General features: G+C 41.9%; 1 protein-coding gene across 1 annotated transcript in view; it reads left to right on the top strand.

Moving 5' to 3' along the window:
* The window catches only part of nphp4 (nephronophthisis 4), a 522,237-nt gene that overhangs the window by 352,465 nt on the left and 157,524 nt on the right, over positions 1–12,248 (top strand). Inside the window, exon 15 of the mRNA XM_060932193.1 lies at positions 8,970–9,161. Coding sequence (XP_060788176.1) covers positions 8,970–9,161 — 192 coding nt within the window. The remainder of the gene's footprint in view (positions 1–8,969; positions 9,162–12,248) is intronic.

Raw genomic sequence — 12,248 nt, 5'->3', positions numbered from 1 at the left:
ATAGAACATAGATGACATATCAAATGTTTAAACTGAGAAAATGTATCATTTAAAGAGAAAAATTAGGTGATTTTAAATTTCATGACAACAACACATCTCAAAAAAGTTGGGACAAGGCCATGTTTACCACTGTGAGACATCCCCTTTTCTCTTTACAACAGTCTGTAAACGTCTGGGGACTGAGGAGACAAGTTGCTCAAGTTTAGGGATAGGAATGTTAACCCGTTCTTGTCTAATGTAGGATTCTAGTTGCTCAACTGTCTTAGGTCTTTTTTTGTCGTATCTTCCGTTTTATGATGCACCAAATGTTTTCTATGGGTGAAAGATCTGGACTGCAGGCTGGCCAGTTCAGTACCCGGACCCTTCTTCTACGCAGCCATGATGCTGTATTTGATGCAGTATGTGGTTTGGCATTGTCATGTTGGAAAATGCAAGGTCTTCCCTGAAAGAGACATCATCTGGATGGGAGCATATGTTGCTCTAGAACCTGGATATACCTTTCAGCATTGATGGTGTCTTTCCAGATGTGTAAGCTGCCCATGCCACACGCACTAATGCAACCCCATATCATCAGAGATGCAGGCTTCTGAACTGAGCGCTGATAACAACTTGGGTCGTCCTTCTCCTCTTTAGTCCAAATGACACAGCATCCCTGATTTCCATAAAGAACTTCAAATTTTGATTCATGTGACCACAGAACAGTTTTCCACTTTGCCACAGTCCATTTGAAATGAGCCTTGGCCCAGAGAAGACGTCTGCGCTTCTGGATCATGTTTAGATACGGCTTCATTTTTGAACTATAGAGTTTTAACTGGCAACGGTGGATGGCACGGTGAATTGTGTTCACAGATAATGTTCTCTGGAAATATTCCTGAGCCCATTTTGTGATTTCCAATACAGAAGCATGTCTGTATGTGATGCAGTGCCGTCTAAGGGCCCGAAGATCACGGGCACCCAGTATGGTTTTCCGGCCTTGACCCTTACGCACAGAGATTCTTCCAGATTCTCTGAATCTTTTGATGATATTATGCACTGGAGATGATGATATGTTCAAACTCTTTGCAATTTTACACTGTCGAACTCCTTTCTGATATTGCTCCACTATTTGTCGGTGCAGAATTAGGGGGATTGGTGATCCTCTTCCCATCTTTACTTCTGAGAGCTGCTGCCACTCCAAGATGCTCTTTTTATACCCAGTCATGTTAATGACCTATTGCCAATTGACCTAATGAGTTGCAATTTGGTCCTCCAGCTGTTCCTTTTTTGTACCTTTAACTTTTCCAGCCTCTTATTGCCCCTGTCCCAACTTTTTTGAGATGTGTTGCTGTCATGAAATTTCAAATGAGCCAATATTTGGCATGACATTTCAAAATGTCTCACTTTCGACATTTGATATGTTGTCTATGTTCTATTGTGAATACAATATCAGTTTTTGAGATTTGTAAATTATTGCATCCCGTTTTTATTTACAATTTGTACTTTGTCCCAACTTTTTTGGAATCGGGGTTGTATATACTGGTACACCAATGTGTAATGCTGCACAACTGTTGGACTAAAATGAAGTATTTAGCAATGTGAAGTATGTGAAATGCTCTTGCTACTGTTATTATTATGCTTACAATATTCAGGATATTTGAAATTTTGACACCAGCAGGATTTTCTTTCCTCTCTACTAGGGGGAAAAAGATAACAGCAGAACCTATTCAAAGCCAGTGCATGTGACTACGAAACAGATGTTGTTCCACTATTTTTTAAAATCTAGACTGCATGCTGTTCCTCACTGACGGCAATTTTCAAACTGAGCCAAAGCAACATTTGCTATTAGAAATCATTGGCCTCTATTTGCTGTAAAAACAAGCAATAAGTAGCTGTTCAAGAGTTGTGAGCAGTAGCAGAAGTATTCAGATCCAGGATGGACCTGCCTGATCCATCCTGGTGCCCTGTGTCTGGTTGGAGTCTCATCGCATCGCTCCTGTGGAGGGCGGCCCCATGTGGACAGTTGGGGGTCGCATCTGGAGGACGCTCTGGACTCTTGCAGTGGTGCTTTTGAGGACGCTCTGGACTCTTGCAGTGGTGCTTTTGTGGCTGGGGACTGCAGTTGACTTGCTGACTTTGGGACTACGGTTGTCGTGAACAGTTTTGCACTCGGGTTTCCGTCGGCGGGGGGTTTATAGCATCAACGAAGCTGACTTTATGTTAGGACTGTTAATGTTATGGTCATGTTGTCTGTTGTTGCCCAAATGAGGATGGGTTCCCTTTTGAGTCTGGTTCCTCTCTAGGTTTCTTCCTCATGTCGTCTGAGGGAGTTTTTCCTTGCCACCGTCGCCACAGGCTTGCTCATTGGGGATAGATTAGGGATAAAATTAGCTCATGTTTTAAGTCAGTCAAATTCTGTAAAGCTGCTTTGCGACAATGTTTATTGTTAAAAGCGCTATACAAATAAACTTGACTTGACTTAAGTACCACACTATGAAAAGTCTCCACTAAAAGTAAATATCCTGCATTCAAAACCTTACTCAAGGAAGCAAGAAGCCTTTATTTATCACTCATACACTCAAGCACAGCGAAATTCCTCCTCTGCATTTAACCCACCTGAAGCAGTGAACACACACAAGTGAGCAATGAGCACACACACATACCCAGAGCAGTGGGTACAGCACCCGGGGAGCAGTTGGGGGTTAGGTGCCTTGCTCAAGGGCACTTCAGCCCTTAAGCCTTAAGCCCAAGGCTACCCCATGTTAACTTAACTGCATTTCTTTGGACTGTGGAGGAAACCCATGCAGACACGGGGAGAACATACAAACTCCACACAGAAAGGCCCCTATCGGCCATTGGGCTTGAACCCAGGACCTTCTTGCTGTGAGGTGACAGTGGGTGGCACCACCGTGCCACCCATTAAGTCTAGCAGGTAACAAGTAAAACAAACTTTATTTAGCTTTAGAAACTATATGCAACTTAGTACTGAGTTTTGTTGCCTTGTTCTCTGATCTCACACCACAAGTTTATGTTGAATCTGGTGCTAAATGACTCGTAAACAACCTGATGCTGAGCTGGGGTGTCATGAATGGCAGAGCAGCTCCATCGCTGCGATCCATTGAAAGTCAGCCCTAGATCCAATCTTCTTGGATCTAACCCACAGCTGCTCCTCAGGTGCTGTAGCATAGCTGTCCACTGCTCTGGGTATGTGTGTGTGCTCATTGCTCACTTGTGTGTGTTCACTGCTTCAGATGGGTTAAATGCAAAGGACGAATTTCACTGAGTGCTTAAGTCTGTGCTTGAGTGTACGTGTGACAAATAAAGGCTTCTTGGCTTGGCCTGGCTTGGCTTCATAGTAGTTTTGTTGGTAGGTTAGCAAAGCAGACTGGCTGTACTAGCGATACACTCTCAAGTCAAGTTTATTTGTATAGCGCTTTTAACAATAAACATTGTCGCAAAGCAGCTTTACAGAATTTGAACGACTTAAAACATGAGCTAATTTTATCCCTAATCTATCCCCAATGAGCAAGCCTGTGGTGACGGTGGCAAGGAAAAACTCCCTCAGACGACATGAGGAAGAAACCTCGAGAGGAACCAGACTCAAAAGGGAACCCATCCTCATTTGGGCAACAACAGACAGCATGACTATAACATTAACAGTTTTAACATGAGGACAGTTTCGTTGATGGTATAACTCTTCATTGATGGAGACTTGAGTGCAAAACTGTTCATGATAACTGCAGTCCTAAAGTTAGAAAGTCAACTGTAGTCCTCAGCCATAAAAGCATTACTGCAAGAGTCCAGAGCATCCTCCAGGTATGACCCTCAACAGTCACCAACAATCTCTGCATCCTTCCAAGCTTTTTTTTTTTCTTCATAATGTTTACTGAGAGGTTGTGATATCACAGGAAAAGAGGATACCAGGACAGCCCACATGCTCCAGAGGATTGGTCCAAGGAATAATTTGAGCTGATCATTTTTTTATTTGGGGGCGGCACGGTGGTGTAGTGGTTAGCACTGTCACCTCACAGCAAGAAGGTTCTGGATTTGAGCCCAGTGGCCGATGGGGGCCTTTCTGTGCAGAGTTTGCATGTTCTCCCCGTGTCTGCATTGGTTTCTTCCTGGTGCTCTGTTTTCCCCCACAGTCCAAAGACATGCAGGTTAAGTTAATTGGTGGCTCTAAATTGACCGTAGGTGTGAATGAGAGTGAATGGTTGTTTGTCTCTATGTGTCAGCCCTGCGATGACCAGGCAACCTACCCAGGGTGTACCCTGCCTCTCACCCATAGTCAGCTGGGATAGGCTCCAGCTTGCCTGTGACCCTGCACAGGATAAGCGGTTATGGATAACAGATGGATGGATTTTAATAAGAAAAAAGAAACCTTTGTCACATGCACACTTCAAGCACAGTGAGATTCATCCTCTGCATTTAACCCATCTGAAGCAGTGAACACGCGCACACACACCCAGAGCAGTGGGCAGCCACACTACAACGACTGGGGAGCAGTCAGGGGTTAGGTACCTTGCTCAAAGGCACTTCAGCCCAAGGCCGCCCCACGTTAACTTAACTGCATGTCTTTGAACTTTAGGGGAAACCGGAGCACCCGGAGGAAACCCACGCTGACACGGGGAGAACATGCAAACTCCACACAGAAAGGCCCCTACTGGCCGCTGGGCTCAAACCCAGAACCTTCTTGCTGTGATGCGACAGCGCTAACCACTACACCACTGTGCCCCCCAAAAACAAATGCAGGTTTCACCAAGATTTGAACTCTGATCGCTGGATCCAGAGTCCAGAGTGCTAACCATTACACCATTTTTTTTATTTGTTGCTGTTTTGCACTAGGGGCGGAGCTAGTTTTTGGGCCAAAAAAATGTAAAGAAAGCGTGGAATGAGGAAACTAATCCGATCCATTCCACGCTAATTTAGCGACTTTGATTTATCTTTGAAATCATAGCATTATTACAGGTCCATTAACACGTTTAAGCATTATAAACTGCACATGTAAACAGACTAGAAGATCTACCCGAGTGATTCACTGATACATTTCAAGTCTTTAGCACCTAGGTCCAATGCTACAGCTATTTGTGGAGGAAGATTCAGTTGGCATTTAACCTCAAACAAAATCTGACCCAGTGCAAAATATTGCAATCATCTCCCCTTCAGTTTTGTAGATTGTTCTATAACGCACTTTTTTTTCCATATTATTCCTGTTCTCAGTGCTCTGTTTCAGGAAATCCGCTCTGAATGCTCCATTGCCACTATTGATTGTGAAAGTTTATTGTGTTCTGGTCCTTTGGAGCTTTGCTTGCTTGTTTATGATGCCTTATGTAACTCGAGCTCCACAGCATGGTGTACCGACCAGTGGCATTGCAGACTTGTGGGTCATGTGATGGCATTGGCTATCAATTACTTTGCTTGACAAAATATGTTATTATTTAAAACTGATGACTATTCATATGAGGCGGCACGGTGGTGTAGTGGTTAGCGCTGTCGCCTCACAGCAAGAAGGTCCTGGGTTCGAGCCCCGGGGCCGGCGAGGGCCTTTCTGTGCGGAGTTTGCATGTTCTCCCTGTGTCCGCATGGGTTTCCTCCGGGTGCTCCGGTTTCCCTCACAGTCCAAAGACATGCAGGTTAGGTTAACTGGTGACTCTAAATTGACCGTAGGTGTGAATGTGAGTGTGAATGGTTGTCTGTGTCTATGTGTCAGCCCTGTGATGACCTGGCGACTTGTCCAGGGTGTACCCCGCCTTTCGCCCGTAGTCAGCTGGGATAGGCTCCAGCTTGCCTGCGACCCTGTAGAACAGGATAAAGTGGCTAGAGATGATGAGATGAGACTATTCATATGCAGTCATCTTGAGTACACAGTTCAGTTCTGCTTTGAAATTGCAGGACATGCGATGAGACAGATGGGGTAATACCAAATCCCAGCCCATTCCTGCTGGTTTATTTATTTATTTATTTATAATATACAGTACTGTGCAAAAGTCTTAGGCCCCCTATTTTTTCATGCAAACTTTATTATAGATTTCTATTTGATGACTTCTACATTAGGCAGCACGGTGGTGTAGTGGTTAGCGCTGTCGCCTCACAGCAAGAAGGTCCGGGTTCGAGCCCCGTGGCCGGCGAGGGCCTTTCTGTGCGGAGTTTGCATGTTCTCCCCGTGTCCGCGTGGGTTTCCTCCGGGTGCTCCGGTTTCCCCCACAGTCCAAAGACATGCAGGTTAGGTTATCTGGTGACTCTAAATTGACCGTAGGTGTGAATGTGAGTGTGAATGGTTGTCTGTGTCTATGTGTCAGCCCTGTGATGACCTGGCGACTTGTCCAGGATGTACCCCGCCTTTCGCCCGTAGTCAGCTGGGATAGGCTCCAGCTTGCCTGCGACCCTGTAGAACAGGATAAAGCGGCTACAGATAATGAGATGAGATGAGACTTCTACATTATCGAGTCAGTACAAAAACATTTTAAAGTCCAAACGTTTGTTTTCCAGTACAAAATTAAATGTTACAAGAAAAAAAAAAGTTTGTATCTGAGCAGCATATTACACAAGAGACCACTTTTCAAATAAAACAAAGAAAACGTAATGAAGGCTGCTGGGTTTTGGTGCAAAATGAAGAAGCGAGTGTGACAGTCTAAGTGTCCAGAAGAACTGCGGCTGGTTCTGTAAGATGCTCAGTAAAACCTACAGCTCATTTCTGCATAAAACTGCACTTATTGTACCTGAGACTACTATTTTTTTTTTTTTAAAGCAAAGGGTTGTCTCACACCAAATATTTACTTTCTTTCATTTATTATGGCTTACTGCTATTTATAGTATTTTTTTTTTAAGATTGAAACATTTCATTTCATTATTTTTTTCAGCCATTTTTGTTCTACAGCATTTTTTTACATGTGCCTAAGACTTTTGCACAGTACTGTATTTCTGAAACGCTTTGCTTTCCTGCATGGGGAATTTTCAGACATATCTGACAAATTCATCTGACTCCTGGAAATCAAAGCTCTGACATGCAGGAGGAGTCTGATCACTATTTGAATGGAGACGGATTAGAAGCAGAGAGATGTTCTGGCCCTCGAGCTGTTTTCTTTACTCGCATAGGCCTCTTTTGGGCTTCTTCATGCTCACTTAATTGCTGTGCTGGAGTTTCTGAGGAGCTGTTATCTTGGACTTGTGCTCAGATTTCAGTGTGGGAATGTAGAATATACTGCAAATGTTTTAGCAACTCGTCTGTGAGTTTGTGTGCAATGAATCTTGAATTCTCAGTTTGGTGTTGTTTCACTTATGGATGCTTATTGACCAATGTGAATTCTGTAAAAAGAAGTGGCTGTGATGCACAGGGAATTTGAGTTTCTTTCTCATTAGAACTTTACAAGGATTAGCAGAACATTAAACATACAATCAGTCCATCCCAAAAATATTGGAATAGCAAGGCTAAACCTTTTTATTATTATTTTTATTTTTTTGCTATATGCTGAAGACAGGGGCGCCGCTAGAAATCTTGGGCCCTATGAAAGATTACAATTTAGGGGCCCCCCCCCGTAAAATTTTCAAGCTCAAGCAACTGAATTTGAAGTCTGTTTTTGGCTGGCACTTCTACTTTACTATGCATGTGATCAGCTACCTATCAAGTTTAGGTGATACAATTATTTGGTATATGAACATTTTAAATGCAGAACTGTCAGAATTAGACTGAATAGACTGTTGCCTTAAAAATTATATATATATATATATATATATATATATATATATATATATATATATAATTTTTTTCTTTTATGAGCAACTATTATTAGGCCACTCAGTAGCCTATGGAGTTCATTCAATCCAAATGTTTGTGTTGAGAGAAACTGCATGCATCACTGTATCAGTATGGATTTATAACATTCTGTATGCACATTATGGATACTCCAGAGCCCTCCAGCAAACATCATCAATAATCAGGATTACAAAATGTATTCCTTTGTTTCCTCCATTTATTGACTTATTGTATGTGATCAAATGTACGCCTTGATGAATAACTACACTAGTTTTTTGATACAATCACAGTGCACTGCAAGAAATCCACTAAGTGTTTTTGGTTTCTTTTAGGCATCACACATTTTGTAGAAAACACAGCAAATGTTCAAATATTCAAGTTAAATACTTAGCAACAGTATCAATAAATCCACACATGAACAATAGCAATGATATCTCTGACCACAGCTAATGTGCAAAATATTAAAGTTAAATACTTAACAATATCAACAAATCCACACATGAACAATGGCAAAACATCTAGACTTAATTATACAATAAAGATACCTATGAAAAAAGGTGATTTTTTTTCACACACAGCGTGATATCCGGACTTCATAATTCATCACCTGCTCCTGCTTAGCAGCTTCTAGAATGCACACCTCTGTTGCGCACATAGAAAAACTGACAGCTGCTTTAAGCTGCGCTAATAGCGGCGCTGTGCATACACGGAGCTACACATTTCACGTGTCCCGCGCCCAGAATCAGACTGTACCATTAGTAAAAAGGGTGGAGGGGTGAATGACAATATCATAAATAATTCAATAAAAATGTTATAGCAAATCATAACCATGTATAATTTGCATATTTTAACAGATGAAATGAAATATTGTATTTCAAAAACTTACACAAGGCAATACTATTAAAATAATATTAATATCCCTCACAGGCCCCCCTGTCAGTGCCAGGCCCTTAGAATCGTCCTAACTTCCCCCCCCTAGCGGCGCCCCTGGCTGAAGATATTCATCTTTTGATCTCAAAACCAAGTGTACTCGATGTATAGCAAAACCAAAATAACTGGCTTTGCCGCTCCAGTATTTATAGAGGAGACTGTATATGCAGTTACAATAACCATATAGAACATGTTCGAGCTTGTACCCTTTCCGACAACTTCTTTTGTATGAAATAGAGAACAAGTCCAACGAAAACAAAAATTGCTACATGTATAAAAGTGATCACAGTCGCTCTCCGTCCCCCCTCAGCTCCAGCAGGACGAGTTCTCGAGGATTTCTCGCTCATCTCTTCTCCTCCCGCTTCCCTGAAATCCGTGATGACCTCAACCAAGTGGCCGAGCTTCTTGACCCGGATGAGCCTGTGAACTTTGATCCCTACAGAGAAGAGGCAGACCCATACCAGGCCAACACACTCCTCATTCAGTTTCTGGCTTTTACCAGGTATCTGTGCATTTGTGGGGGGTTTTAAATCTACATGACCTTGTGAAAATTATTTTTCAAAATGTTTCAGGAGTTTACTGATAAGATGAACATTTTGAGCAGGTGACATCGGTAATATTGAACGCTACAAAGTAGAATATTGGAGATTTGAGATAGAAAGTAGTAATGATTTTTTGTAAACGTCTTATTTCACATTGTTGGCATGATTTGCCATTTTACTTGTGAAAGAAGACAGAAACAGAATCTCTAACTCTCCTTACGAAGTGTGTGACACTTTGATTAAGTTGTCAATTTTGACATAGAGATACAGATTCATACTTGTCTGCTGAAGCCACAACCAAAATGCCAAGCAGGAAAAAATCCCCTTGGGCTTATTTACTTTGGACATGATGCTAATATTATTGCAGACATGCATAAATGCATACATTAAAAAAGGGATGTATTGACACCAGTACTGGTGTCAGGTATTGGTCTGATACCACAAAAATTATTCAAAATGCTCCACTACCAACATCCTGTACCGGCCTAGTCTACACTGTCACACTAATGAATAGATGACACAAAATGACAGCTGTCTGTTTGTATTTCACAAGTTATACTAGCAAGCCACGAAAATCAGACTGCAAACTGTTCTGAAAAATTTATATAGTGGTCAGCATAAATGAGTACACCCCCTTTGAAAAGTAACATTTTAAATAATATCTCAATGAACACAAACAATTTATACCTTAGATTACACATTTTTTTTAGTTTTACTCAAATTAGGGTGGTGCAAAAATGAGTACACCCCACAACAAAAACTACTACATCTAGTACTTTGTATGGCCTCCATGATTTTTAATGACAGCACCAAGTCTTCTAGGCATGGAATGAACAAGTTGGTGACATTTTGCAACATCAGTCTTTTTCCATTCTTCAACAATGACCTCTTTTAGTGACTGGATGCTGGATGGAGAGTGATGCTCAACTTGTCTCTTCAGAATTCCCCATAGGTGTTCGATTGGGTTCAGATCAGGAGACATACTTGGCCACTGAATCACTTTCACCCTGTTCTTCTTCAGAAATCCAACAGTGGCCTTAGATGTGTGTTTAGTCATGTTGGAAAAGTGCACAACGACCAAGGGCACGGAGTGATGGTAGCATCTTCTCTTTCAGTATAGAGCAATACATCTGTGAATTCATGATGCCATCAATGAAATGCAGCTCCCCGACACCAGCAGCACTCATGCAGCCCCACATAAGGACACTGCCACCACCATGTTTCACTGTAGGCACCATGCATTTTTCTTTGTATTCCTCACCTTTGCGACGCCATACAGTTTTGAAGCCATCAGTTCCAAAAACATTTATCTTGGTCTCATCACTCCAGAGTATAGAGTCCCAGTAGTCTTCATCTTTGTCAGCATGGGCCCTGGCAAACTCTAGGCGGGCTTTTTTGTGCCTGGGCTTTAGGAGAGGCTTCTTTCGTGGACGGCATCCATGCATGCCATTCCTCTGCAGTGTACGCCGTATTGTGTCACGGGAAATAGTCACCCCAGTTTGGCTTTCTACTTCTTTAGATAACTGCAGTGAACCTGCATGCCGATTTTCTTCAACCCTTCTCATCAGAAGACGCTCCTGTCGAGGTGTTAACTTCCGTGGACGACCTGGACGTCTCTGTGAGATGGTCGCAGTTCCATCTTTCTTACGTTTTTGTACCACTTTTGCTACAGTATTCTGACTGATAAGTAAAGCTTTGCTGATCTTCTTGTAGCCTTCACCTTTATGGTGTAAAGAAATTATTTTCTTTGGGGAATTCTGAAGAGACAAGTTGAGCATCACTCTCCATCCAGCATCCAGTCACTAAAAGAGGTCATTGTTGAAGAATGGAAAAAGATTGATGTTGCAAAATGTCGCTGTAGCAGTCCATGTAGGTGGGTGGAGCACAGAAGGACGGCAGGACAGAACTGTTTTAACAAAACTCTCTTTTATTTGCACTTTTCAGTTGCAAACGCACACACATCAGCCGTCTGGTTGTGGAGAGAGTCCCTCTGCTCTCACTCTCTCGCCTTAAGAAGGGCGCGGTCACTGGGAAGACACACAAACACATCAATTAACGACAGGTGTAGTGATTCTGCCACTTAACTTCCCCGACTCCGCCCTCCTGTCACAGACCGATGCTAGACCACGCCCCCGCTGCCACAGTCGCCAACTTGTTCATTCCATGCCTAGAAGACTTGGTGCTGTCATTAAAAATCATGGAGGCCATACAAAGTACTAGATGTAGTAGTTTTTTGTTGTGGCATGTACTCATTTTTGCACCACCCTAATTTGAGTAAAACTGAAAAAATGTGTAATCTAAGTTTATATTATTAACCTTACTTTTACGTTATAAGTTAAACAGATGTTATATTAAACTTTGTCTTGTCAACATTTTGGAAGTTGTTTGTTTTCATTGAGATATTGTTTAAAATGTTACTTTTCAAAGGGGGTGCACTCATTTATGCTGAGCACTGTGTGTGTGTGTGTATATATATATATATATATATAATTTTGTCCGGCGTATCGTATAAAGTTTTTATTGATCGAATTTGCCAATAAAAAAAAAACAATAAAATGCTCTATTTCTCAAAATCCAGTGAATGTGGATAGAATAAAACAGTTATTCCACTCAGTCTTGTCGTACATGGTTTATAGCCAACTCAGTGCTACGTGCCTCATTGACTATCGGCTCGTGCACGACTCGATTTTGTGGAATAACTGTTAAATAAATAAATAAATAAATAAATAAATATCAAGCGGAGGATCTACAGCATCGTCCTACAGCAGAAGTAACCTGATAAAACATCTTTAACGCTGTAAAAGTGAATATTTCTTTCAGATTATGAGGATGACTGACCTGAGAACACAGAGCAGCAGCATTAGCAAGCATGGGCCTTCAGAATGTACGGAAGGTGCCATGAATTACACAAAGATAATCATGAGTATGGAGCAGTGAAGCAGAACATGTTCCACATGAAACCATTTCAGTTCTGTGAACACTGAGACATGCCCGCAACAAAGATATACAGCTTAATAAATCAAACTAAAAATAACAGGCCTTTCCCA

Source organism: Neoarius graeffei, chromosome 10 (genome assembly GCF_027579695.1).
Source record: "Neoarius graeffei isolate fNeoGra1 chromosome 10, fNeoGra1.pri, whole genome shotgun sequence".
NCBI lineage: Eukaryota > Metazoa > Chordata > Actinopteri > Siluriformes > Ariidae > Neoarius > Neoarius graeffei.
Note: the sequence above shows the minus strand (reverse complement) of the source record. Positions and strands in the feature narration are given on the sequence as shown.